The 25,361-nt window shown below is 38.2% G+C and overlaps 9 protein-coding genes across 10 annotated transcripts; 4 read left to right on the top strand and 5 right to left on the bottom strand.

Annotated features, from left to right (window-relative positions):
* Positions 1 to 817: 817 nt before the first annotated feature.
* LOC18026530 (purine permease 2) lies at positions 818 to 2,328 on the top strand. Its single transcript, XM_006410455.2, has 2 exons — positions 818 to 1,546; positions 1,969 to 2,328. The coding sequence occupies exons 1-2, from the start codon at positions 836 to 838 to the stop codon at positions 2,326 to 2,328; spliced, it is 1,071 nt and encodes a 356-aa protein (XP_006410518.2). The 5' UTR covers positions 818 to 835.
* Positions 2,329 to 2,459: 131 nt separating this feature from the next.
* LOC18026529 (protein CutA, chloroplastic) lies at positions 2,460 to 4,424 on the bottom strand. Its single transcript, XM_006410454.2, has 6 exons — positions 4,202 to 4,424; positions 3,992 to 4,104; positions 3,632 to 3,694; positions 3,279 to 3,310; positions 2,857 to 2,951; positions 2,460 to 2,723 (listed from the first exon to the last, which is right to left on the bottom strand). Exons 1-6 carry the CDS (start codon positions 4,369 to 4,371, stop codon positions 2,642 to 2,644), a joined length of 555 nt encoding a protein of 184 aa, XP_006410517.1. The 5' UTR covers positions 4,372 to 4,424; the 3' UTR covers positions 2,460 to 2,641.
* Positions 4,425 to 4,428: 4 nt separating this feature from the next.
* LOC18026528 (chaperone protein DnaJ) lies at positions 4,429 to 5,651 on the top strand. The gene is made up of 5 exons (XM_006410453.2): positions 4,429 to 4,655; positions 4,760 to 4,837; positions 4,961 to 5,036; positions 5,261 to 5,331; positions 5,423 to 5,651. The coding sequence occupies exons 1-5, from the start codon at positions 4,584 to 4,586 to the stop codon at positions 5,492 to 5,494; spliced, it is 369 nt and encodes a 122-aa protein (XP_006410516.1). The 5' UTR covers positions 4,429 to 4,583; the 3' UTR covers positions 5,495 to 5,651.
* Positions 5,652 to 6,253: 602 nt separating this feature from the next.
* Positions 6,254 to 8,833, top strand: LOC18026527 (DEAD-box ATP-dependent RNA helicase 21). The gene has a single exon (XM_006410452.2). It carries the CDS (start codon positions 6,379 to 6,381, stop codon positions 8,593 to 8,595), a length of 2,217 nt encoding a protein of 738 aa, XP_006410515.1. The 5' UTR covers positions 6,254 to 6,378; the 3' UTR covers positions 8,596 to 8,833.
* Positions 8,834 to 11,445: 2,612 nt separating this feature from the next.
* Positions 11,446 to 13,641, top strand: LOC18026526 (ethylene-responsive transcription factor ERF112). The gene is made up of 2 exons (XM_006410451.2): positions 11,446 to 11,681; positions 12,744 to 13,641. Exons 1-2 carry the CDS (start codon positions 11,504 to 11,506, stop codon positions 13,196 to 13,198), a joined length of 633 nt encoding a protein of 210 aa, XP_006410514.1. The 5' UTR covers positions 11,446 to 11,503; the 3' UTR covers positions 13,199 to 13,641.
* An 889-nt stretch (positions 13,642 to 14,530) lies between these two features.
* Positions 14,531 to 17,230, bottom strand: LOC18026525 (probable protein phosphatase 2C 27). The gene is made up of 5 exons (XM_006410450.2): positions 17,056 to 17,230; positions 16,231 to 16,570; positions 15,948 to 16,139; positions 15,592 to 15,797; positions 14,531 to 15,339 (listed from the first exon to the last, which is right to left on the bottom strand). Exons 2-5 carry the CDS (start codon positions 16,459 to 16,461, stop codon positions 14,778 to 14,780), a joined length of 1,191 nt encoding a protein of 396 aa, XP_006410513.1. The 5' UTR covers positions 16,462 to 16,570; positions 17,056 to 17,230; the 3' UTR covers positions 14,531 to 14,777.
* A 1,000-nt stretch (positions 17,231 to 18,230) lies between these two features.
* On the bottom strand, positions 18,231 to 18,629 carry LOC18026524. The gene is made up of 2 exons (XM_006410449.2): positions 18,574 to 18,629; positions 18,231 to 18,450 (listed from the first exon to the last, which is right to left on the bottom strand). The coding sequence occupies exons 1-2, from the start codon at positions 18,627 to 18,629 to the stop codon at positions 18,231 to 18,233; spliced, it is 276 nt and encodes a 91-aa protein (XP_006410512.2).
* An 82-nt stretch (positions 18,630 to 18,711) lies between these two features.
* On the bottom strand, positions 18,712 to 22,094 carry LOC18026523 (pentatricopeptide repeat-containing protein At2g33680). 2 transcript variants are annotated; one of them, XM_024148045.1, is made up of 5 exons: positions 21,968 to 22,094; positions 21,610 to 21,659; positions 21,377 to 21,450; positions 21,214 to 21,288; positions 18,712 to 21,091 (listed from the first exon to the last, which is right to left on the bottom strand). In XM_024148045.1, exon 5 carries the CDS (start codon positions 21,058 to 21,060, stop codon positions 18,889 to 18,891), a length of 2,172 nt encoding a protein of 723 aa, XP_024003813.1. In that variant the 5' UTR covers positions 21,061 to 21,091; positions 21,214 to 21,288; positions 21,377 to 21,450; positions 21,610 to 21,659; positions 21,968 to 22,094; the 3' UTR covers positions 18,712 to 18,888. The 2 variants fall into 2 exon arrangements, with proteins under 2 accessions (XP_024003813.1, XP_006410511.2); XM_006410448.2 differs by lacking the exon at positions 21,968 to 22,094 and having other exon boundaries at positions 21,218 to 21,288; positions 21,610 to 21,667.
* A 257-nt stretch (positions 22,095 to 22,351) lies between these two features.
* On the bottom strand, positions 22,352 to 25,129 carry LOC18026522 (MLO-like protein 5). Its single transcript, XM_006410447.1, has 15 exons — positions 24,980 to 25,129; positions 24,846 to 24,903; positions 24,540 to 24,766; positions 24,330 to 24,446; positions 24,188 to 24,245; positions 24,009 to 24,097; positions 23,852 to 23,926; positions 23,676 to 23,764; positions 23,528 to 23,577; positions 23,405 to 23,445; positions 23,125 to 23,298; positions 22,999 to 23,034; positions 22,848 to 22,915; positions 22,686 to 22,746; positions 22,352 to 22,591 (listed from the first exon to the last, which is right to left on the bottom strand). The coding sequence occupies exons 1-15, from the start codon at positions 25,127 to 25,129 to the stop codon at positions 22,352 to 22,354; spliced, it is 1,533 nt and encodes a 510-aa protein (XP_006410510.1).
* Positions 25,130 to 25,361: the final 232 nt, after the last annotated feature.

The raw sequence follows: 25,361 nt of genomic DNA, 5'->3' as shown, positions 1-25,361 counted from the left end.
TATCGTCTAGTGGAAATAAACGAGGGATCGATTCTCTTATCTAAACGCAACTTCTTCAAACCACTGCTAAATTAAAAATGACTAAAGTTATTGTCTTGTCTAAGTTTAAATTTATTCTAAAGGTAGAAAAACGTATTTCTGTTGCATTACTTCAGCTGCTTTGATTACATCCAAATGTTTTCCTTTAAATATTAAACCACCAAAAAAACAAAAACCCACGGAAAACATAAGAGAAACTACAATAAAAACGATAATTATAGAATGGATAATTGAATATTTAACGTAAGACTTTATAAGTGGCTGAGGTATAACGTACGGATCCACCCTAAATGGCTAAATGTATTATCAGAAACACTCGCCCGAAACAGCAACCGAAAATTTAAACCTGAAAATTACATCCAGCGAGATGCTTTTATGCTTTCATAAACATATATAGATAGTTGCAAACAAGAAAAATCTTTATATATACATAGATACGTGTGCTACAACTAATAAATCATCATATATAGTCGAGCAATATTCAACTCGAGATCCGCGAAACAAGGTATGAAATTATTGATAAATAGCGACCTTGATCATATATGATTCTTTTTAATTGGTTTTGGATGATATAATATTCAACATTTCAACTGGTTAAATTCAGTCAACTTATTTTCTTTTTTTGGTAATCTTTGGAGGTGTAACGTATTGGTGGTAAAATGCAGTTAATTTGATGGTTTATACCAAAACCGAAACTCGGCGTTTCATCTCTCGAAGTCAACTCTTTTTCCATGCGATGTCTATCAAAATGAAAGACTACATACAAGAAGAACCACCTAAAACACAAGCAAATGTTATGAGCAAGAAGATGAAGACAGCTCTTGTGATCATAAACTGTATTCTCCTAGCGATTGGAAACTGTGGAGGCCCTCTAATAACGCGTCTCTACTACAGAAACGGTGGCAAACGGATCTGGTTCTCAAGCTTCCTCCAAACCGCAGGTTGTCCCATCATCTTCTTGCCTCTTCTCTTCTCCTTCCTCCGTCGTCGTCGTCGCCGTAAAGAAGAAGAAGAAGAAGCAAAGACTCCATTTTTTCTCATAAAACCTCCTCTGTTCTTCGCTTCTGTTGTGATTGGTCTGCTCACTGGCTTTGACAATTACCTCTACTCTTACGGATTAGCTTACCTCCCTGTTTCTACTGCGTCTCTGATCATCTCCTCTCAATTAGCCTTCACTGCTCTCTTCGCCTTTTTCATGGTGAAGCAAAAGTTCACACCTTTCGTTATAAACGCCGTCGTTTTGCTTACTCTTGGTGCCGGAATCCTTGCCCTTCACACCGACGGTGACAAGCTTGCCAAGGAGACACACAAGGAGTATGTTGTTGGGTTCCTCATGACCGTTGCTGCAGCTATTCTCTACGCGTTTATATTGCCGCTTGTGGAGCTCACTTACAAGAAAGCTCGTCAGCAGATAAGCTACACGCTCGTGCTCGAGATCCAGATGGTCTTGTGCTTTGTCGCCACTTGCTTCTGCCTCGTTGGGATGCTAGCTGATGGTGATTTCAAGGTCGAGTCTTTTTCCTTTTTCTTTAAAATATCCTCTCTGTTTTTGGTTGACCTGGAGAAAGTAGGATTTGGGAATCAAGAACTGCGGTTTTTGAATTTCTTGACCTACAAGGAGGACTCTTGAATTTTTTCAATGAAATATCCTTTTCGTTTCTCTATAATTTTTATTTTCTTTTTAAGCCTTTTAAACCATGAGGGTATCTCTGGATTTGTACGTAGAGAGCAGGATTTGAGAGGCAACAAAATTCGGACCTTTGGCTTTATAGTTATGGAAACCTTAAAAAGGAAGATCTTTTGAGTTTTGTTTGTGAAAAAATATTACATTTTATGGTTTTTCGCCAAAAGGGTACTTGTAAATTGATAGGGAGAGGGTAGGGTTTAAGAATCAGGAACTGGAATGTTTAAGGTTTTGTTAATTTGCAGGTGATAGCAAAAGAAGCAAGAGATTTTAAGCATGGAGGGTCTTCGTATTACACTGTGGTGGTTGTGTTCACGGCCATAATCTGGCAAGGGTTTTTCTTGGGATCTATAGGGATAATCTTCTGTGCATCGTCTCTGGTCTCTGGAATTCTGATCAGTGCTCTGCTTCCGTTGACGGAGGTATTGGCCGTCCTTTGCTTCCGGGAGAAGTTTCAGGCGGAGAAAGGTCTCTCTTTGTTTCTCTCCCTCTGGGGATTTCTTTCTTACTTCTATGGACAGATTAAATCCGAGAAGAAGAAGACTCCGACTCAGGCTCAGGGGACACAACTGCCTCAGCTTCCAATTACTGACTCTGTAGCTTAAAAGCGCCTAACTTGCTACGGTCAAGTTTTTTGATGATCTGTGTAAAAGGCACACAATTGTAACATCTATATTTCTCTATAATGTGGAGGTTGGATGGACTTCTATTCGGTTAATATAAAGCGGCATGTAACTGTCATGGGTCGTTTCTTCAATATATGAGTAACGTTCTTATTTCATTAAGCGAACTGGTTTGGTAATACACTTGACACGCTAGGCGATAATCTACAGGTCTTTATTTGGAACACAGAGGTTGTTGAAAGGTAGAAGAAACCAATATTCCAAAGCCATTGATGCTGGACAGCTAAGAGATCTCTCAGTTCCTTGTACTGTTTTTCAGCCATTCTATATACTTGTCGCTCCCACCAGTGATGGGCAATGCAATAACTTCTGGCACACTAAAAAAATGTTTGAATTACTTAGCTTTCTTCATTGTTAAAGTCCTTTGAATCTATATAAAAAAAGACAAGGCACTCGCACTAATAAACTCATATTTTTCATAAGTGAAACACGTCATAGAACAATGCTTACTCGTATTCGTGATTTGCATTTACGTGCTCGGTTAGAGACTCTAGAAGGGATTGCCTTGTTTTGATTATCAGGAGCTCCTCGGAATCACTCTGAACCTGAAGCCAAATTGATGGATTATAATGTACTCCAAGATCAGCTTGAAGAAATATCACATATTCAAGATGGACAATGTTCCAAGAAAAAAAAAAAAAAAGTAAACATGGGTGAATGGTGATATAGTATGCATTAAGTTTTTTCTGTCTTTTATGGATGCAAAAATGGTTAATCATTGTTTGTAATAGTTCTAAAATCTTATGATTACTTTTCTAGTCTTCTTTTAAGCTCAGAGATGTTTGTTCAACTACTATCCATGGTAGTCTTCGAGATAGGATTGACATTATAAAATAATGCAGAAAGATTTGCATGTGTCATCCCCTACTTACCTTCCCCTCCCACTCATACACCGATTCGATACCTGCATCCAAGCAAACAAACATAAGCATGTTCTAATAACAGAACTAGTTATATTCAAAATCACAGAAAAGGAAGCAAACAGAGAAGTATGTTTTAGCAACAAAAAAAAAAAATGCCAAATCGACAGAGTAAAGAATGGATAAAGCATGGATCGGCAAGAATCATTCTAGACCAAGTGATGAATCTAACATAAAGGGTTTTCTACAAAAACGTGTTGGCAGAAACCCAAATAGACTAAATGGATGGATTCTTTTCAACTCCACTTACTGAAGTTCTGACGGAAACAAAGGTGGAAGAGGCTAACACAAGAGAAGGGAAGTACCTGGCACAATGTTCACACACGCTGCAAGCTTTTCTTGGACTATGCTGTTAGCCAACTTCTTTCCTGCCCAATGAGACAAATAATTAAAAAAACGAAAAAGGTACGAACTCTTCATTATAAGTTAAATAATTAAATTTGGCCACAAGGTTCTCAAGTTCCCAATATAAGTTAGGCACTGGCAAAATCTTCATTATAGCAAACAGGGAAACTAGTTCAAAGGAAACGCTAAGCTAATTGAACATATTTGTGATAAAAGCTCCTTACTTTTCAAACCCATAAGAGAAAAATTAAATGTGATTACTCTCAAAACACAAGAACATTCTCATAATCTAAACTTGAGAAACTGAATCAACACAAAACCTGCTTCTCTGTTAGGAACAGTGACATAGACAACAATGCTGGGCACAGTTTTGCTGCTCTCCTCCATTTTGATCGTTTCACCCGATGAAGAAGCCTTACTGCTAAACTTAGACCTACAATAGTTTCCAGATCATGAAGTTAACGAGGAGACGAGCAGAAAACTGAAACAACAACTGGAAAAAAAGTCGACATTTTTATTCGAGTGCTAACCTTAAGAGAGGGCCAAAAGAATAGGACTGAGCACAACCCGGTTTGAAAGAAGACGAAGAGAAGGAGAGAGTTGAGAAACCCAAGCTTAGCACGCAAAACGCACCGACGATCGGTAAACGCCGTCGTATTAAGACGGACGATCCGATTCTACTGCTCAGAGACAAAGCCATCACCACTTATCTCACCCGTTTCCTATTTATTGGAAGCTGGTTTCTGGAATCTGCGAAGTGTCCTAAAATTATAATAACAAAAACTTTTAGGTGTCGAAATGCAATATTTAAAAATCGCTCCTTTTTTGTGTGCGAGCTCTTTATCTGAGTTCACAAGTGACGAAAGGTGAATGTTGTGAATTGAGGAAGCTCGAATTGTTTGTTCACACCGGATGTGGTGTTCCGATTGGGGAGACGGACATGGCTCATTTCTCGATTTCGATTTCGAATTCGACAACTACAAGGTAAACAAGAAGATTAACATAATTTCGACAAATAGTTTGGTTTTAAGTTTGTTCAAGTTTCCGGATTGTAAAAAGTGAGGTTTTTGGTGAATTGGGTATTTCAGGATCACTATAAAGTCCTTGAATTGAACTGCGACGCCTCCGATGATGAAATTCGTTCCAACTTTATCCGCCTTGCTCTGGTTCCTTCTCTCTCTTTTTTCTTTCTCGTCGCCAAAATTTGTGTCTTTTTCCCCCCATTTCGGACAGAATCTGGTCTGAATTCTTCAGTGTTTGAGTTGGAGTTGTGTTTGGTTTGTTTGCAGAAGTGGCATCCGGATAAACTTAAAGAAGGGGATTCTGCTACGTCTAGGTTTCAAGAAATCAACGAGGCTTATCAAGGTTTGCTTCTCTACATGTAGATGTACATTGTTTAGTTTCTTCTGTATGATAACAGTTTCTTGTTAAGGTAGGCTTTCAAGTAGTGAGCTTAGAAATGCAGAGTTTGATGTGAATTTGTTTTAATTGCAAAAAGGAATATGTTTTCTTCATTTAGTGATTTTTGATTCTGTAATTGGTTTCTTGGTGAACTTCGACATTAAAGGTTTGATCATTTTGTTCGACAGTATTGAGCGACCCATTTACAAGGCAGGAGTACGACAAGAAAAGGATGCGTCGTATCTATGAGCACAACATGGTAGAATAATGTTATAATGTTTTCTTTCGAAAGCGAGTACTACGAAAGCTTCAAGTTTTGATGAATCCCACCATTGCTTTGTTTGATGCAGGAACTGTTCGACCGGTACAAGGAGCTCATTTTTACTTGCAATGGACTTGGGATGAAGAATTTTCTTTGGTAGATGCAAAAAATTAAGGTTAGGTGTTATATGTATAGTTTGTAACTTTGTATGATGAAGTTAGGGACATCAGCAGTTTTTTAGCAGGGTTTGAGTATTTGATTATATGCAGAGAAGCAAGACAGAATCAAAATTACCATTAATTCAGGTTTTAGTTTCACGAGTTTTTCTTCTGCATTTCTAAGCTCACTACTTCAATTCACATACTGCATAATGCATGTTGTTGTTGACAAAATAAAATCTTTAAAGTTTAAACTCGATCTTATGAATGAATTGAGAGTATTTAAACTATTCTCTTTCAAATCCTGCAGAATTTTGTAATTGTTAAGAGAAAAAGTTTATATGAATTTATGGCCACATGGATACGAGATGTCGAGATTGAGTAAAATAGACAAAGCATGTTAGAGTTCTGAAGCTTTGTAAGTTAATTATTCTTGAAATCTTTGTAGATAAATGAAGAAGAAAACCTATGTAAATATGGAGAATCAAAAACAATGAGAATTGTTCAAGTATAAATCCAATAAATCATGACAAACTATAAATATGATTCCAATGAAAGAGTTAAGAAGACAGACCAGTCTAGCTGAGATCTGATGAATTGAATCCTACTTAAAAAAAAAAAAAAAATTAGGCTTAAGCTACTGGGCTTAACCACCAAAAAGAAGTCCAACTAAAGCTATTGGGCCTAACCGCCTAAAACCCTAAGAGAGTTATATATTTCCCAAAATTTTTGGAAATTTTATTAGCAAATATAAGAAGAGTTTAGAAAGAAAAGATACGAAGTGAAAAAGAAAGAGAAGAGAAAAGGAGAAGACGGTTCTAGATCTTCTTAAGCCTTTCCCGACCTGCAATCGACCAAGCGAATACTCTCTGATTCTTCAGCAACGATGAAGCGATCAATCAACGAAGTCGTCGGATCTGCGTCGGTGAACACACTCGATTCCGCCAATGCTATGAAGCCCGTCTTCCTCACCAAAGCTCAGCGCGAAGAATTAGCCCTAAAACGCCGCCAGGATCAAATCTCCGATATGCGTCTCCGCCGCGACCAAGTCGGTGGCTCCACTTCCACCCCTGACACTGAAGACGCCAATGGAGATCGCAGTAAGGACCGGGATCGAGACCGCGACCTAGATCGAGATCGGGACCGGGAGAGAGATAGAGGACGAGACCGCGACAGGGATAGAGACAGAGGGCGAGACCGCGACAGGGATAGAGACAGAGATCGCGACCGTGAGCGTGAGCGTGATCGTGACCGTGACCGCCGTGAACGAGATCGTGAGCCGGATCGGAGAATTCGAGATAGGGAGAGGGAGGAGGAGGCCAAGGCTAGGGAGAAGGCGCGGGTTGAGAAGTTAGTTGAGCGAGAGAGGGAGAAGGAACTCGACGCCATTAAAGAACAGTACCTAGGCGGAAAGAAGCCGAAGAAGAGAGTCATCAGGCCGAGCGAGAAGTTCCGTTTCTCTTTCGATTGGGAAAACACCGAGGATACTTCGAGGGACATGAACGTTCTCTACCAAAACCCTCACGAAGCTCAGCTTCTGTTTGGGAGAGGGTTTCGTGCTGGTATGGACCGCCGCGAGCAGAAAAAACAGGCGGCCAAGCACGAGAGGGAGATGCGCGACGAGATTCGTAAGAAGGATGGTGTAGTAGAGAGACCAGAGGAGGCGGCTGCTCAGAAGGAGCGAGAAGAAGCCGCGGATACATATGACTCGTTTGACATGAGGGTTGATAGGCACTGGAGTGATAAGAGATTAGAGGAGATGACTGAAAGGGATTGGCGTATCTTCAGGGAAGATTTCAACATCTCTTACAAAGGCTCGAGGATTCCTCGTCCAATGAGGAGCTGGGAAGAGAGCAAGCTCACTTCTGAGCTTTTGAAAGCTGTGGAGAGAGCTGACTACAAGAAACCTTCTCCGATTCAAATGGCAGCCATACCTCTTGGACTGCAACAGCGAGATGTCATCGGCATTGCAGAGACTGGTTCTGGTAAGACTGCTGCTTTTGTTTTGCCCATGTTAGCTTACATATCTAGGTTGCCACCGATGAGTGAAGAGAATGAGACTGAGGGACCTTACGCTGTGGTTATGGCCCCTACTCGTGAGCTTGCGCAGCAGATTGAGGAGGAAACTGTAAAGTTTGCGCATTATCTTGGGTTTAGGGTGACTTCTATTGTTGGTGGTCAGTCGATTGAAGAACAGGGGTTGAAGATTACACAAGGGTGTGAGATTGTGATTGCTACTCCTGGTCGTTTGATTGATTGCCTTGAGAGGCGGTACGCAGTGTTGAACCAGTGCAACTACGTGGTTCTTGATGAGGCAGATCGGATGATAGACATGGGTTTTGAGCCTCAGGTTGCAGGTGTGTTAGATGCGATGCCTTCAAGTAACTTGAAACCCGAGAACGAAGAAGAAGAGCTTGACGAAAAGAAGATTTACAGGACCACGTATATGTTCAGTGCTACAATGCCTCCTGGGGTAGAAAGGCTCGCTAGGAAGTACTTGAGGAACCCTGTTGTTGTCACCATTGGTACTGCAGGAAAGACCACGGATTTGATCTCGCAACAAGTGTTTTGGGTGAAAGAATCTGAGAAGTTCTTCAGATTGCAGAAACTGCTCGACGAGCTCGGCGATAAAACTGCAATCGTGTTTGTTAACACAAAGAAAAACTGCGACTTTATCGCCAAGAATCTGGATAAGGCGGGATACCGTGTGACGACCCTGCACGGTGGGAAGTCGCAAGAGCAGAGAGAAATCAGCTTAGAAGGATTCAGAGCAAAGAGATACAATGTTCTTGTTGCGACGGATGTTGTGGGCCGTGGAATAGATATTTCCGATGTGGCTCATGTCATAAACTATGACATGCCTAAACATATAGAGATGTATACACATCGTATCGGACGTACAGGACGTGCTGGGAAAAGCGGTGTTGCGACTTCGTTTTTGACTGGAACTGATACTGATATTTTTTATGATCTTAAGCAGATGCTTGTTCAGAGCAACAGTGTTGTGCCTCCTGAGCTAGCGAGACATGAAGCGTCCAGATTCAAACCAGGAACAGTTCCTGATAGACCCCCAAGACATAGTGACACAGTCTATATAAACTGAGTCGAGTCACTAGGGTCTGGATTTGCTCTTGAATTTGATAGTAGTTAATTTAATAGTCAAGTCGCAAATGAAATAGTTGGAACTTGAGAATCTTTTGGATAATTTTCTGCTAGTTTTTTGTTCAAGAGAAGCATGTTTGATTTTCAGTATAATATTCTTACGTATATTGCATCGCAACTGGGATAGTTGGAACTTGATAAACTTTTGAATTTTTTGATCAAGAAAAGCATGTTTGATTCTCTGTCTAATTTTCTTACGTCTATATCATCTCATATGTGTATTTTAAAATAAAAAATCATGCGATTACGAGTCATTATCGGCACAACGCTAAGCAAGAGACCATTCAACCTGGTTGTGCGGAAATAATTGTCATTAAAATATAGTCTTTAAACTTTGGCACTAGAGAGATTGTGAAATAATTTGATCTGAAATGGTTTTAGGACGCTGTAACAAATAACTTCAGATTTATTGCTATTTCTTATCCATAAAGCATGATTAATTGTGTATAACATATTAACTAACATCCATACAAAAACTACATGAAAAATACATTCACAATAGAAAGAAACAAATTTTCTCCCCTTATTGCTTTGAGTTACCAATCGGATCTATCATGGTTGGTTCGTGGCATATATAATACTTCAACTTTCAACATTCGTGGCATATTACTGAAGAAGAGAATGGTACCGAAATTAAATAAAAATGTAAGAAGTAGTACAATTAAAGTGAACATATCGCTTTTGGTATTATTAGTTCTTACAGTTATTGTGATTGTATAGCTATAGAGCGAAAAACCTCGACAAACAAATCATAACATATTCGTACCACTATTTTTTACCATTTTAAAAACCATAAGCTCAATTCGTTAAAAAATAACAATACGGTGAAAATCTTAACAACTCATGTGTCTATTAAACACTGTGTTTTTATTTGATAAAATTTGGCAGCTATCACAATTTGATGATTAAAAGATATTGGATTTTTTAAGAAACATCATAATGTTCGATATATATGTACTGGAATAATAGATGTTAAAAAAACCCCCAATTGTGTACTGATTTCCGATCAAAGGGATCTGACCAGACTGTTTAGATCAAATTTGATGTACTATCATATAGCCACACGTAATATATCTTACAACAATGTATTCATTTAATTGAAATGCATTTGAGTAATTAAGATGCAAAAGAGTATTTTGTATCCACCTTACCAAACAACGTATGTATGTATTTAAATAATTTCAACACTAAATTATATTAGAGTTATAAAAATATCAATATAATACTAAGTCAAAGTAGCTCAATGATAATTTTCTTTGTGGCAATTATTTGAACGACGTTATGGTCGAATGCGATTGGTGTGTCTTGGAGTTGATTTGTTCGTGCGAAGTCTGCCTGACTATATAATATTCAAGGTTGACCACATTTATTATGTAAGCACATACGTCATATTGTCTTCAAATCATTATCTTATTTCACACATCTTGAGATTCTGATTGTCGGTCTAATGATATTTTAATTTAGCGCAGTTGTTTTCTATTGTTCAGGTTATATTTCTTTGTTTTTTAAGGGTTAAATATTAAGGTTTTTTCTTCAACCACAAGTTCAGATGATTGAAATATTATTATTCATTGACATCATGCATGTAATGACAAGATTCCACCCCACCCAAACTAACAAAAAAAAAAAAAACCGTCGCAAACTGTTTATAATACATTACTAAAAGAGATTCATTGCATATTCTATCCTAATTTTTTAGATGAAATGGGGAGAGCACATTTTCATTTTGTATGTAGCGAATAGAAACTGAGTTTTTGTTTATTATATTCATACTAATTAACCATGCATGGGTTTATTAAATTATGTAAAATAATTTACAAAAAAAAAACATTATATTTAAAGTCAAATGGATTTGATGACACATGTACATGGGTTAAAGTAGCAAATGTAATAATAAGAGCTATTGAAATGAACAGTTGTAGGTGTGTGTATATACATAGATTGATCTATAAATATGAATAAATTTAAAGTTCTATATTTTTATTAAATTTAATAATACTGAAATCAGATTTTTAACTCCTATTTAAGTTGAACTTGAAAACAAATAGCATCAAGCACAATTTGTATTTTGTTAAAGATTAAATACAAAGTCTAACCCCCTGATATATATTGTTTGGGGAAATAATAATCCAGAAGAGATGGGAACACTTATGTATAATAATTAGCATCCACGTGAAAAAAATTGGATCAATGTGGTGTAATATTTTCTGAATCCACTCAATTCAATAATGTAATCGCGAGACTTGGTTGCAAACTCTACAATGATTTGAAAAGAAATCGGTTGTAGACGTCTATCGAACATGACCGTATAGATAGACACTTAATCAGCATCAAAGTACATAACTGAACGTAATTAAGATCTTCTTGGAACATGTTGACCGTTGAAAAGACAAATTCATTTTATGAAACAAAGTAAAGTCGGAAATTAATTGTTTTTGTTTTCTTCGGAATAAACCAGTGAGATGTTGATTATATGTTGTCATTAAAGAAAATATAATAGAAGATTCTATTGCAGTTTCATCTTAAATTATCTTGACTAGATCATGATGAATTTTCGTGCTTTGCATAAGTTACTCTAAATCTCTAATCCCTGAATTAATATAACAGATGGTTTCAAAGAAATATTCCCGAAATATTTTTATTGAACATAAAAGCTTGTGTTAAGTTTATTACCAAAATATCCTTTAGGTTACACAACCTCTCTCGATACTGGTCAACATAAACATGCGTGTGCTACTATATATAACATAGAGGCAGAGATCACGAACAACTTTGCTGTACCTTTGGCTTGTACCCAATCTATCTTTGACTACAAAAATAAAATTAACCATAATTATTATCATCGGATAATGCACAGTGGGAAGAGGCCTCTTTCACCGGAATCAATGGCCGGAAAAAGAGAAGAGAAAGAAGACTTGTGTTGTTGCTCAACTTTGTCGGAGTCTGATGTGTCTGCTTTTGTCTCTGAACTCACAAATCAACCCACCCAACTATCCATGGATTCATCTCCATCTCCTACCCCTCAAGGTTTTCTCATCAGATCCATTCTCTTATAACTATATAATTAATAGACATATTACTTTTGTGATTTTCTTTTTCATATTGATGATTCTCTTTTTGAGAAACATATTCGAAAGACTTAATCTTGGATTTTTAACATTGGTGACGCCTTAGTTGCTGCACCATGGCCTTGATCAAATGGAGACTTAATATATGGAGTATCAGTTTTATCTGTTCACAATGTATTACTTCAATTCTAAGAAAATGCTTTTGCATTTTACAAAAAAAAAAAAAAAAAATGCATTTGATGTTACATGGCTTGATTTTCTTAAGGTTGATGAAACTTGTAATAAACCGCCCTTTAAATTTCCAAAATTAATTAGTGGGGGAAAATTATCATATTTAGTTGATTTTTTTTTTTTTTGTCATCTTATCATATTTAGTTGATTATACACGAATCCGAATCATAGATAAGTAAAGCTAGCTAGGGCTCATATTATATGGCCAAATGTTAAGTAAGAAAATATAGGGACAATTATTTTTCGACATTTGTAAAAACATAGAAAAAAAGGCACAACTTTTTAACTTTAGTGTAGGAACATTCGAAAGGACTGAAAACATGCTTGGCTAGCTAGCTCGGTTGTTGCCTTTCAGAATATAGGAGAAAGTGTTAAAGATGATGGAAATTATTTTATATAGTAATAGCACAGGAGATAGTTAAGTAAATATCTATAGGTTAATTACTAAGTAAGAGAACAGTTTTTTTTTTTTTTTATGGAAGATCCCATTAGAGATGTAGAATTAATATTCATATCATATGATTCAAAACGCAGATTAATAATCTACACACATTATAATAATCTTCAACAAATGCCTTTACACCGGTAGTTTATGTTATTTAAGAAACAGCATGCGATATAAGCTATAACGAGTTCCCCGATAATCACGATGTGTGATTTAAAAATACATTTCGGTAGGATCCAACAATATATTTCATAGGCACGCATGCATGCACGTCTACCACCTTTATTTAATTATGTCACCGTTTCCACAAGAGTGAACTTATACCATTTTCTATCATTTCTACAGAACAAAGTAATTCGAGACAACGAAACTATAGAGGCGTGAGGCAAAGACCATGGGGAAAATGGGCGGCTGAGATCCGTGACCCGAACAAAGCAGCTCGTGTGTGGCTAGGCACGTTCGACACAGCAGAAGAAGCCGCCTTAGCATATGATAAAGCTGCATTTGAGTTTAGAGGTCACAAGGCCAAGCTTAACTTCCCCGAGCACATTCTTACCAACTCTCCATCAACCGATACTTCCCATGATCGTATTATCGTAACGCCACCTCCACCAATTGCTCCTGACATACTTCCTGATCAATACTGCCAGTTTCATTCTGGAAATAGCCAATCCGGTGCCAACTTATCCATGACTACGACGTCGCATTCTTCGTCTTCACTGAACCATCGAGGGCAGAGCACAAAAATGGAGGATGGTGAAAACGTGAAGAACATTAGTATTCACAAACGAAGAAAATAGCATCAAACGTATTGACCGTGGATGTAATCCGGCTTTGATTTCTTTTATGATTTCATGTTTAGATAGGCGTCTTTAAAGAGTGGAGGTGGTGCATTTAGTATGATCAGGTCTCATGGATGAAAAATAAACTTTTGGGACATGAATATGCACGAAGGGATATGAAGAAGACTTGGAAGAAAGAAAGATGTATCGGACACGTTCTCATTGGTCAAGACAACTAAACTATCCACCGATCACCATAGAAGATAGAGGCAGAGACCACAACACGCCCTAATTGGTTCAGCAACTGCGCATGATCGACCGATCAAATTTGATCTTGAGGAGACGCAGAAGAAGATCTTGAGGAGTAAATGTGTGTTTTGTAGATCAGCTACTACAACACATCATAAACCGATTATTAAATGAAGTCCGTGAAGGTTAAGGAGCGGAATATCATTCTTGTATTAGCATATTTCAGTTTTTCTGTGTTGGAGTTGGATTAGAAAATTATACATTATGTGGCATTAGGCATTATCTTAATGATATTACTATATATACACGTTAATATCTCATGTCAAAACAACAAACTCAGTAAGATTTATCACTATAAATCATGACTGGTTTAGGGAATTAATTAAGGATTATTGATGTATTGATGGTTGTTTTGTGATGGGAAAAACAAAAAAGAAGAAGATGAACTCTACATGGTCCCTACGTATATGAGAATTCTTAATTTTCTTAGAAATTATATGATCCTAGGTAATTTTACGCACGCAAAGTGTGAGATGAAATTCTTCAACCAATTAAAACTAGCTGATGAGGAATTCTTTTTACCAATGAAAGCCAATGTTTGGAACTAGGAAGTATTAGTATGAACTAGTAGACCTCTAACTCTATAAGTGATGTTTTTTTTTAATAATTCTTATGATCCAAACCTTTATGAAATTTTCTTAATTTTTTAAGAGTCTTTTAATTGGGTCGTTCTTGATTTTTTGTTCTCAAGCGGCACGTGACTAGTTAGTTATTTAAGCAGAATCAAACCATAACTATACCAAGAAGATAAAACAGTACTCTCAGGTACGGGACTGGAGTTTTAGGGGGTTTTTGCTTTCTAGACCACTAAAGAACATATAACAAATCAAAATTCTAAATTGAGCAATAGGTAAAGAATAAGTAAGAAGATAAACAATAATCTTCCTCGTTCCTCGCCATCTCTAAGCTCCATCAAGAACAGATCCCATGTTCTTCCACAAGACACAAGAACCAAAGAAAAACAAAACAACCTTTCTAACTTCAACTATAATAACTCAACTTTCTTCTGATCAAACATCCCTGAAATTGAGAGAGTGCCTATAATCGAAGAAGAAATTCTATTATATTTTTAAAAAGGGATCCCATGGTACAAGTAAAAAACAAAAAAGAGTTATTTACAAAGCGATATGCATCAATCTAAAATCTCAATGGATGTTGAATACTAATATATTGGTAACAAACAAACATACTCAAGAACACAACTCGGCAACCTACACAACACTCTCTAAGTTGGCAATGATCTCACAAAGTAATGTAGATATCTCCAAATCTTTGTTTCGAGGGTGGCTCACGGGTAACCATCGAGCACGCCTTTTAATAGGTTCAATCCTTCCGCAGATATGCTTCTCCTCACACGTGACTGCACTCGGATCTCTATCCTCTGTGGAGGATCAGGAGAGAAGCAAACAACAATCACAGTTAAATTGTCACATGTATTCCTTTTAAGGGCCTCCCTCACAAGCTCTCTAGAGCATCTCTCTGGATCATTATGAATCATCAGTTCCTTCCTTGCGATCGTCACAGCGCACTGACTGCTCATCACATCCCACAGACCATCACACCCCATTATCAAGAACTCATCGTCTTCACTCAGATCCGTTTCTTGCAACTCTGGCTCTGGGCTTAGAGGACAAGCAAAGCCTTTGGGACCTTTCATGTGCCAGTCTCCAATGGCACGCGCAACTGATAGTTGCCCGTTGAGGTAGCCATCATACACAACTCCACCTAACTTTTCTATTCTTACTCTCTCGGAACTGCAGTTTGGTTTGTGGTCTTTGGACAACTCAATTGCTCTACCTCTTCTCCCAAGCACTGCTCGGCAATCACCAGCATTTGCAATTATCAACCTCCTGTAAAGTAAGAAAGTAGCAACTCTTTTCAAAATCAAATCAAAACTACACAGAACTATGGTAAAACAGCGCATTACGCAAGTCTTGACACCAAGGATGAAAGTAAGCAATTACTCAAACCGTATTATTCTTTAACTTATACACACATGCAATCTGAACAAAATTTTATTGATGTTAAAGTTCATGGGCCTAAAGAAAGAAGTATTGATGATACAGTTGATAGAACGTTAATGAATTTAAACTGCCCCTTACCTTCCAGAAATAAAAGCTGTAAGGGCAGTGGTCCCAGAAGAGATGTCAAGAGAAGGATCCTCTGCAAATTCGTAATCAGCTTTTAGGAAAGCATTCTTAATTGCCTTCTTTACACATAGTGGGAAGTAGGAGTCCTCTACAATGAATCTCAGTATGTTCTTTCTGACAAACACTGCTGCATCTGTGCCACCGTGGCCATCAAATACCTGCCAAAGCAAAATATAAAACAGCGTTAAAATACTTTTTAAACTAACATCATTGATATAGTACTAGTACAAAAGAAATAAAAGAAGACGAATCAGGTTTGTGAGCTGCATTCTAAGCTCATTTGGGGTAAGGTTTGAAGATACACTCACCCCATAGAAGGCTCCAAGTGATGAGAATTCAACAGCTGCACCAAGGTGCTCAACAAGATCATCGATGCAAATGTGTTCATCTTCCATGAACTGTTTTGCCCCTTGTTCAGCACAACTTCCTGATCGGTATACAGGCAAAAACTCTGAATTTTCACCAGGTGACTTCATAACCAAATTACAAACAGCCACATCCTGCAAACAGAAACCAATTACATCGTTTGAATCCCACTACAAAAAAATAAAAATAAAAAAAGTTCCAGAGATTGTGCGTCATCTAAATTACCGCATTGACTGCAACCTGCAGCCTAGTAGTAGTAACTGTAGTGCTTGTGATATGTTGCATGGCAGAAAAGTGCCTCGGTGGTTTTCCTTTACTTATTTGCTTAGAGTCATCCAAGTTCTCTAAAGTATCAATTTCTGTTGCAGAAGCATTCTCCATGTTGAAATCGCCCTCTAGTACCGTTATCAAAGGTGGAAAATCCATACACGGGCGCTGAGTTCTTCTCTCAATCATATAAATCTATCAGAAATCCAGAAAGAGTCTCTTCCAGTCACAACTCCTCTTGTGTTTTTTCCTGGTAGCGTTTTCAGTCTGTTGCTTTCCAACAATTTCCTTTGTTCATCTTAGATCAGCAAAAACCAACTTAGAAGGATCAGAATTTTGTGAGAAACAAACTTCAAACCAAAGACCTTGAAATGGACCCACTTTGAAACCTGAAAACTACAGGAACCTTTCCTTCCGAAAGATCAATTTTTCAAAGCCAAAGAAACGATTTTCATTAATACCCAGACTCAACAAATCGAATAATCACCAAACCAACTATACAAGCTTCACAATTCTAATCAAGGAGCTCCCAAACAGAATTATGAACAAAAGGGTCAAGAACCAGCTACTCAAAGGTGAAATCTTTATACTTTTTGTGAGGTCAGATCAAGCAATCGATTATCCATAAATCTAACCAAAACCCTATTTAGAACCATACACAGAGCCTGAGTAGTTGACCAAAATTCAGAAATTCAGATGAATTCAGGTCTTAGACTAACCCCAAAAACCGATAACAAAAGAAATCTAGAAGCAGGTAGATAATTCAGAAGATAAGAAAATTACCAGAAAGAAGCTCTGAGATATTCTCACAGATGACAATAATGATTCTTCTTATATCCTGTTCTCTAACCCTTCAGATCCTCTTTAAGAAATTCTCGAAAAACCCAGAAAAAGCTATGGCGTTGAAGAAAAAAGAAGAGAATTGATTAAAGACGGATTTAGAAAGCTTTCTAGTTCTTATGTCTCGTTTGGTATTTGGTTGGCCACCGGCGATTCCAGGTAATCTCTTCGATCGTCTATCTGTCATACCCGAGATCTCCTACCGACACGTGTCGTTAATCGACGGCTAAGCATTACTTTGACCGGGTGGTACCGCCACCGAGTCCCAGCCATTAGATCGCTTGGATAGAAAACCAGCGGTTAGGATCTCGCCCACTCAATCTCCTTTTTGTCTTTTCTAAATCGCGAAGGGTAACCTCCGATATATAGCTGCATTAGATTCCCGCCATCCACGTGTCGATATTATAATGGCTGTATCGAATGTTTCGGCTATGTTCGCTACCGGGAAATTTATATCCGGATTGGGACTGAATTTAACCCAAACCGGTAGAAAACCAATATGGACCCGACAATTTGTTTATCTGATTTGATTTCTATCTAATGAAATGGTAGTACAATAAGTTAGCTAATGTTGTTCAAACAAAAAAAGGTTAGCACACGACAATATGCCGTTCAAAAAAAAAAAGTTAGCTAATGTTGTTGGTGATTGGACAATCTCATTGATGGAATCAGCATATTAATTGGTGCAATAATTATTTACTGACTTTACTGCTTTTAAAGGTATAAATTGCTAATGATTAAAGATAGAAAGTTTGATACCTAAGAGGCTAAAGACTAACAACCAATGGTAGTTTAACAGATGAATATATGTAGACATGTAGTGGAATGTTCTATTTGATTGTCGAATTGATTGGCCCTTTCTATTAGAAATCGGATTGGAAACATATATTTTTCCTAAAATTCATCAAATTTAAGAAGATGCATGTTGATGCTATAACTCAACATCTATTTATTGATTAGATTGGATCATAACAATGTAGAAAAAGAGAGGGAAAAAAAAAGCAAGTCAATTATCACAAAGCATCAAATAAATCACATTGGAGAGTAATTAAGGAGAGAAGCAATCAAAACTCGTTTGTTTTGTGATTGATTAATATTCGTGAATAGTGTTCAGTGGTTCACTTCTTAGCTTGTTGGTTAGCTGAATCTACAGCGGAAGGAGGAGCACTGCCGGAGAGGGTCGGTGCGTCGGTTGTGCCGCCGCCTTGGCCAGGCTTAACCTCTTCGTGACCGGAAGTTCCATAAGCGTTCTTCTTGTAATCTTCAATATTTTCATACTTTGTGTATGGACTCGTTTCTAGTGGCAGCTCTTGTTTCTCTGGTTTCTCGGACATGTTTCTTCAACCAAGCTTTACCTTTCTTTATTGCTTTGTTTCTGCTTGTTGTAAAGACAATATATTTGGAAGAGAAACAAAGAGTAAAATACTTATGAAAGACGTAAATAAATTTTGTCCAAAGAACTTGCACAAAATTGGCCGTGGAACTAGGGAGTGTTTTTGACTTGGTAATATCTTCATTATTTATTTATTATTACTGTAAAAAGTCCTTTCTTAAAATCTTGATTTCTCTGTCAAGCGTTTCACAACCTGTTCTCTATTGCATATGGATACCAAATCAAATTCAATTACATCTGATAGGCTGACCAAAATTATAACTATTTTGTGATACATTTTTTCACACAAATAGTTACACCTAAATTAAAAACCTACAAATATAAAAGAATACAACAAATTTTGTATTTAAAATCGGTATAAGAGACGTAGAATCATGAAAGAACTAATTGTGTGTACCTTCTTCTACTTCTACATAAGAAGAATCCAACACAGTTGTGAATCCTTCTTCTATCATCTGTCTCCTCACCAAGCTAACCAAATCCTTTGTCTCTTCAATCCACGGATGCATTGTATCTCCCACTACAAAAGCATGGACCTGATTCTTCATCTCGATCCAACTGCAACCTACTTCTTTGCTCACCCCGTTTGCTCTCATGTATCCCCAAACCCGTTCCACTTCTCTCATCCGCCCTAAAGCCGTGTAAATGCTCGCCAATTGTACATACGTTGATGATTCTCTCGATCCAAGGGCCATGAGCTTCTCTCCTGCGTAAGCTCCTAGTTCACAGTTCCCATGGTTCTTACACGCGCTTAGTAGTATCCGCCAAAGGCATAAACCGTGATCAATACTAGCTGATTCGATGAACTCTTTTGCCTCTTTGAGCTGTCCTGCACGGCTCAGCAGATCAACCATACACGCATAGTGGTCAACTTTTGGAACAATCCCGAACTGATCGGACATCATGTTGTAATAAGACCAGCCTCTCTCTACGAACCCTTTATGGCTACAAGCTGAGATAATATTCACGAATGTGACATCATCCGGTTCCGTTCCTATCGCTAACATCCCCTCGAAAAGTTCTAAGGCTTCATCTCCTCGTCCATTATGGGACAAGCCTGAAATCATCGCGTTCCAAGACACAACGTCTTTATTGGGAGTTCTTTGAAAGACGAGGTTCCCATCTTCTAAATTTCCGCACTTTGAGTACATTGTAGAAAGTGCACTTCCAATTGGAACTTCTAGACTGAACCCGTGTTTGACTGTGTGGCCATGTACTTGCTTTCCAAGCTCAAAGGTAGCTAGAGAGGAGCACGCTTTCAGAACGCTTGCCATGGTTGGTTCATTTGGGATAATACCTTCTGTTTTCATCTCGCAGTACAGAATCAGAGCCTCTTCGTTATCTGAGTTTTGAACATACCCGCTAATAAGTGATGTCCAAAGAGCGACATCACGTTCTTTTAGACAATCAAACCCTTTCCTGGCTTCTGCTAGACAACCGGCTTTCGCATACATGTCAACCAAAGCTGTAGTCGCGAATAAATGATTTTCAAATCCCAACTTTAACAAAAAAGAATGAAGTTGTTTCCCTGCTTCTACATAGCAAATGTCACTGCATGCATTAAGAACCCCAACAATCGTGTATTCACTGGGCTTGACTCCAGCGGAGAACATTCTCGAGAACAGCTTTACTGCTTCGAGTGATTCCCCATTCTGAGAATAGCCAGTGACCATTGCTGACCATGTAATCGAATTTCTGTCACCAGACATGTCAAACATCTTGCATGCCTCAGTCAAGCTCTCACACTTTGAATACATTGTAACGAGCGCGTTACTCAAAGCTACAAACCCGAGCAACCCATTTTTAACCGTGATGCAATGGATTTGCCTGCCTAGGCCTACGTATTCGGTTGCAGCCAGCGAGCTAAGGACTGCGGTGAAGACATAGTCACTATCACTTTCAACCTCTTTTTCTCTAAGAAACAAATTGAAGACTTTTATTGCCTCTTCAACGCGTCCTCTTGTAGCAAAACCAGAAACCATGGTAGACCATGTATAGGTATTTCTTTCAGGCATCAAGGCGAACACTTTAAGTCCATCCTCAACCAAACCCGCTTTACAGTACATGCCTACCATCGAAGTGTCAACGTATATATCCCCAAAACTTGACATTTTGACGATAAGTGCGTGAGCCTGCTTCCCAACTGTACCACTTCCAAGACTCGACTCAGCCTTAAAAATTCCGGCAAGGGTATAAGCGTTTGGTAGCATATTCTGTGATCTCATCTCCTTAAACAGCTGCATAACAGTGCGGGAGCTGGAGAGACTGCCGTTCTGAGAATATCCCGTGATGAGACTGTTCCAGGACACGACATCCTTGGTGATTATGGCATTGAAGATGGAGTGGGCTTTGGGTAAGTGTCCGCATTTGGCGTAAAGGTTGACAAGGCCATTAGCATGGTGGGTGCATGTCGATGTTTCAGTTCTGATGATCCGTGCATGAACTGCACGTCCAGCCATGAGGTTCCTTTGCTGTGAATGATGTGTCAGCTGGTGTAATAACGTGGAACTCTGAGTGGTCGAGTTGAGTTCTGTCTGGAAGGTACTTGGATGCATAGCTTTGATTGGTGTAGCACATTGTTTGTCCCTGCAGAGAATGTGATGAAAGTAGGGAATGCAATGTTTAGATTATCAGTTATTAAATAAGATCTGAACCATACCTAAGAACAAAAAGGTAAAAGGAGATTATCGAATGGAAAGGAGACATACTTACAGGGTCGTAATTCTCGGTTTATCTACACCAGAGTATTCTTCCAATCCAGGTTTCTGTCTTATTGCTAAATTCTGAAAATTTTGAATGACAATCAATGTTAATGGTACTTAAACAAATCACAAAGACACAAAACATGCAGATGCAGATGTATGTCTCTACCTCTGTGTCCAGCTCAGTGAAAAGGCCAATACTTCCAACTCCGTAAATGTCTTTCTCAATTTTCTTCTTTATCGCTGTCAAAATTACACAAGGAGGAACTTTTAAAAGCCAAATTACTTGCAGAGTGCCTATATCAGCAAGTTATTGAGACTTCTACATGATATGTTACAGAGGCCCGATCATTGCCAATGAAAAAGGAATGACAAAACGTTATTTAAAAAAACAAAATTTACCCATCATGGCGGGAGCTTTGGTCATAGAATTCGAACACATTTTGTGCTGCCTGAACATTAAATTTCCAACATTAGTGGCGTCTTATAATTCACAGATATCTATAAGGCATTTTATCGAACACATTGTGTGCAGAAAATAAAATATTTTAAGAAGAACAAAGCAAAAGGTTTGGACATCTGGCGAAATCAAGATCAACCTCATCCAAGTTTAGTTCAATGATACGATCATGGAAATAATTTCCATGGACTCTGCATTACCTCTGAGCTCAAATTTTTTGGTGTTGTTGATTTGATTCATGTTTTCATTACGGAGTTGACTATACTATTGACGAGCAAAATATGGAATTGAGAAACTTACGTTATCAAACTTACGGCGGAGACGGCAGTGAAATTGTGACGACGGCGCCGGCTAGGGAGACGGCGACGAACTCAGTACACTTATAAACACTTTTGATTGAATAAATAAAATCGAATATGCAACAATTAGTTAGGAGGACTGTCTTTTTTCCGGTTGAATTGTCTTTGACTCGTATAATTTCATTCCATTTAGTCCAATAGGCTATATATAGGTTATGTCTTTGTATCAAATCATGTGGATAGCTGGTACAAAATTGAACTAATTGTGATACACACAACAAATAATTACATAACCTATAGTATAATTTTTTTAAAAAAAAAATGTATAGGATTTGAGAAAGCCGGTTAAGTGAAAAAATGTATAGTGTATTGACCGGTCTGGTTTCTAGGGACCGCTTAAGAGGTCACCAGGTTTACGATTCTGATCTCGTTCCTTAACATCAACACTGGCCGTGATGTTCGCCGGAGCTGACTCAATATCGCCGCCGGTTCTAGGTCGTAGATTAGGCAATGGAGACTGCATTTGACCTGAATTCTCGCTCTTTTTCTTTGCATTCTTATGCCATTGCTTCAATGCCTTTGACGTTTGCTCATCAAACACCGATCGCTTCATCGTTGATCCCATCTAGATATAACATTTCATCTCCAGAGTAAATTAAAACAAGCTTAAACCAGACTTCTCAAAAGAGAACAGAATAAAGTGTAAAACTTTGACATGCCTGAGTCACGAGAGCGTAAAGAGGAAGTGTGATGTAACTGCAGAGAAACTGTACTCCCACACTGCATTAAGAATATTACCCTCAATAATGGTAGTGATTTGAAAAACCTAGTTTCTTGTAGCTCAAGAAAACACCATAAATGGATCTTGTTGATGAACATACCCGAGAGCAACCCGTATGATTATAAGAGCGAAATGGTGATGAAAACAAGACCGTAACCCAAACTCATACTGCAACAATGGAAGCAGAGTGAGAGAACTAAATAGAGATCATAGATGGGAAAAGAGAGCTCTGTGTAAATATTTTTCTTTACCCATATCCAGAAGAAGTAGGTGATCTCAAAGGCATTCTGAACAATCATGTGAAAAAAGCTCATTAGAACATAGACTAATACATACTTTTTTTTTGAATCGTTTTGTTTTATAATTGGCGAATATACCTGGAAGAGAATGAAGTGGATGATATGGAGGACTAACGCGGGACGACTTAACCAGAAATGTCGGTCAGAGACATTGACTAGTGGCATCCCTTGTATCACTGCGTGTCTCTCTTGAATTTCCAACGCCATGTCTGATATGATAGCCTGAAGCTTGGTCCCTATCGCTAATGTCAACTTCATACCAAACACAATTACTCAGTTTTGTTTTCTCTCTATAATCTTTCTCTATGTTGCTCGTTTAACGGAAGCAAAAGCTATAAGGTAGATTGGAGTCACTTACAAGTGGAGGAATCATGGTGATCACAGCAGTAACATACCATCCTAAAACGGTATACCAAAACAATTAGATTCTAAGCGATCTGTATGTTGAAGAACACTATAACACTGATCTAAAAAGACTAACCGTGAACATCAAAGAGTAAAAAGAGCATTACAAAGGCCCATAGCTCCGGTCTGCATTCTCCGAACGGTTTTAATATTGCATCAGAAAACGATGAAGAAGATAACTGTTAGTGATAAGAAGAAGAAGTGCAAAGAGGTTTCTAGGTTACCTGATTCCCACGACTACCTTGAAGTCGTCTTCCAATGACCTTTTGATGTACTTTTGGAAATTAAACTTCATCCCGGGTGCCAAATGGACCTAATTAACAGAGGATGTTGGAAACAAATCTCAAAGAAGTTTTCTGGAGAAATTTCAAGATTGGTTGCATAGTTTCAAGGAACTCACGCTAATGAACCCATGACGCATCGTCAAATAGTCAGATTTTCTGACGGATCTCAGCATCTGACGAAAGAAACACATCTGCAAGGAAAAAGAAAGTTTAGATAGGTAGAAACAAGATGTTATAAAGAAGCACATAAACAGAATCTACAAAAAATCATACAATGTAGAAGGAGAATCTATTTTTCGCCCAAGGATTGACATGCTCTCGAACAAACGATGTCTCGTGTGTGAGCCTAAATCTTGAAGGGTCTGTAAATTACATCAATCAAAAACCAAATCGATAATCTGCTTCCTAATGTGGTAGAGATAAACAAAAAAAAACACAAGCACAAATCTAACCATTCATCATTTCGTGATCGTTTATGACCTCTTCCTCCCAGACTTTCCATCCACGAATCTGCAAAACCGCAATGACTCCAATCCAACAATCAAAACTCACAAAACACAAAACACAGACCCTTGATTAACCATTATATTATACCTTTGCTCTTCCGAGCATCATGGTTATAGCACTATAAATCACGTGAAACACAGCCAAGAAGAAGATAAAGATATGCACTTGATGCAACGCGTTGAGTGATATAAGCGGCACATAGCCCTGAAACATTAACAACAACAACAAAAACACTGAGCTGAAAAGACAAGGTTGTGACCAAGAAAGAGAAGATTGAAAAAGAAAGAGATTGGTGACCTTCTTGCACTGAGCAGGAGCAGCGTCAGCCAAAACGCGGCGTTGAAAGGAGAGAAGATGCCTTTGGATGTGGTCGGTGGTCTTTGGCTTCTTAGCGTCACCACTGGGACCATCGTACGGACCACAAAAGGACATTGCGTGGCCGTATCTTGACGGCACGCACATGCTTGCGATGTAGTTTTGCCCAAATGTTAGTAGCAACGAAATGAATCCCAAAACCATCAGCTCTGCCACAAAATCAATCAATTCTCCCTAGTTTTTAAATTCAAAATCCAAACTTTGAGGGTTTTCAGATTTCTGGGTTACCGTTTTTGATCTTCTGAAGAGCTTCGTATAAGGCTTTCTTCTTTCTTTTCTCGAACAACTACGAAAACAATCGATGTTATAGCTAAAAATGTAGTGGATATCGATTGTTTCGGTGAGATATAGATTAGATTTACCTCTCCGATTTTGTGAATCATTAGCTCCAAGACGATAGAGATTAAGATGATAACGCCACAAACGGTGGAGACGGCCCATGTCGGGGTCTGATCGAGCTCTCTTGGACCTTCTGCAGCGATGTTACCGCCTCCTCCTCCTCCTCCACCCATTTTTTCTCTTTATAAAAAACAGATTTTGCTAAGTTACCTAGTCTTTTCTGGGTTTTACGATCATCAATTTCAATCCTTTACGAGCGATAAACGCGGGAAAACGCAGTCACGGAGGAGAGGTGTCTCCGTCGTAGTGCGCGAAATTATTCCGGGAAGACGAATTCCGGTGATGGAGATTTTTTTTTTTTTTGGTTTTTTATTTATTTTTGTTTTTGTTTTTTTTTTTGGAAAT

The sequence above is a fragment of the Eutrema salsugineum genome, unplaced genomic scaffold (genome assembly GCF_000478725.1).
Source record: "Eutrema salsugineum unplaced genomic scaffold, Eutsalg1_0 scaffold_10, whole genome shotgun sequence".
Lineage (NCBI taxonomy): Eukaryota > Viridiplantae > Streptophyta > Magnoliopsida > Brassicales > Brassicaceae > Eutrema > Eutrema salsugineum.
The sequence above is the reverse complement of the archived record's forward strand: the minus strand, read 5'-3'. Positions and strand labels throughout refer to the sequence as shown.

What these genes read in the sequence shown, in the direction of transcription:
- LOC18026527 (XM_006410452.2), top strand. Translation starts at nt 6,379, where the DNA reads ATGAAGCGATCAATCAACGAAGTCGTCGGATCTGCGTCGGTGAACACA.
- LOC18026522 (XM_006410447.1), bottom strand. Translation starts at nt 25,129, where the DNA reads ATGGGTGGAGGAGGAGGAGGAGGCGGTAACATCGCTGCAGAAGGTCCA. An exon ending in CTCCTGCTCAGTGCAAGAAG is followed by an intron (nt 24,447 to 24,539) that starts GTCACCAATCTC and finishes TTAATGTTTCAG; the next exon opens with GGCTATGTGCCGCTTATATC. An exon ending in ATCATACGGGTTGCTCTCGG is followed by an intron (nt 22,747 to 22,847) that starts GTATGTTCATCA and finishes TTCTTAATGCAG; the next exon opens with TGTGGGAGTACAGTTTCTCT.
- LOC18026523 (XM_006410448.2), bottom strand. Translation starts at nt 21,667, where the DNA reads ATGTTCAGGCAGCACAAAATGTGTTCGAATTCTATGACCAAAGCTCCC. An exon ending in TCACTGAGCTGGACACAGAG is followed by an intron (nt 21,289 to 21,376) that starts GTAGAGACATAC and finishes CAAAATTTTCAG; the next exon opens with AATTTAGCAATAAGACAGAA. An exon ending in AAACCGAGAATTACGACCCT is followed by an intron (nt 21,092 to 21,217) that starts GTAAGTATGTCT and finishes CATTCTCTGCAG; the next exon opens with GGACAAACAATGTGCTACAC.
- LOC18026524 (XM_006410449.2), bottom strand. Translation starts at nt 18,629, where the DNA reads ATGAAGATATTACCAAGTCAAAAACACTCCCTAGTTCCACGGCCAATT. An exon ending in CCACGGCCAATTTTGTGCAA is followed by an intron (nt 18,451 to 18,573) that starts GTTCTTTGGACA and finishes GCTTGGTTGAAG; the next exon opens with AAACATGTCCGAGAAACCAG.
- LOC18026529 (XM_006410454.2), bottom strand. Translation starts at nt 4,371, where the DNA reads ATGGCTTTGTCTCTGAGCAGTAGAATCGGATCGTCCGTCTTAATACGA. An exon ending in TGTTCCTAACAGAGAAGCAG is followed by an intron (nt 3,695 to 3,991) that starts GTTTTGTGTTGA and finishes CTCATTGGGCAG; the next exon opens with GAAAGAAGTTGGCTAACAGC. An exon ending in GTGTGTGAACATTGTGCCAG is followed by an intron (nt 3,311 to 3,631) that starts GTACTTCCCTTC and finishes GCTTGGATGCAG; the next exon opens with GTATCGAATCGGTGTATGAG.
- LOC18026528 (XM_006410453.2), top strand. Translation starts at nt 4,584, where the DNA reads ATGTGGTGTTCCGATTGGGGAGACGGACATGGCTCATTTCTCGATTTC. An exon ending in ACTTTATCCGCCTTGCTCTG is followed by an intron (nt 4,838 to 4,960) that starts GTTCCTTCTCTC and finishes GTTTGTTTGCAG; the next exon opens with AAGTGGCATCCGGATAAACT. An exon ending in GTATCTATGAGCACAACATG is followed by an intron (nt 5,332 to 5,422) that starts GTAGAATAATGT and finishes TGTTTGATGCAG; the next exon opens with GAACTGTTCGACCGGTACAA.
- LOC18026525 (XM_006410450.2), bottom strand. Translation starts at nt 16,461, where the DNA reads ATGATTGAGAGAAGAACTCAGCGCCCGTGTATGGATTTTCCACCTTTG. An exon ending in TGCAGGTTGCAGTCAATGCG is followed by an intron (nt 16,140 to 16,230) that starts GTAATTTAGATG and finishes TTCTGTTTGCAG; the next exon opens with GATGTGGCTGTTTGTAATTT. An exon ending in CACTTGGAGCCTTCTATGGG is followed by an intron (nt 15,798 to 15,947) that starts GTGAGTGTATCT and finishes TTGCTTTGGCAG; the next exon opens with GTATTTGATGGCCACGGTGG.
- LOC18026530 (XM_006410455.2), top strand. Translation starts at nt 836, where the DNA reads ATGAGCAAGAAGATGAAGACAGCTCTTGTGATCATAAACTGTATTCTC. An exon ending in TAGCTGATGGTGATTTCAAG is followed by an intron (nt 1,547 to 1,968) that starts GTCGAGTCTTTT and finishes GTTAATTTGCAG; the next exon opens with GTGATAGCAAAAGAAGCAAG.
- LOC18026526 (XM_006410451.2), top strand. Translation starts at nt 11,504, where the DNA reads ATGCACAGTGGGAAGAGGCCTCTTTCACCGGAATCAATGGCCGGAAAA. An exon ending in TCCATCTCCTACCCCTCAAG is followed by an intron (nt 11,682 to 12,743) that starts GTTTTCTCATCA and finishes TCATTTCTACAG; the next exon opens with AACAAAGTAATTCGAGACAA.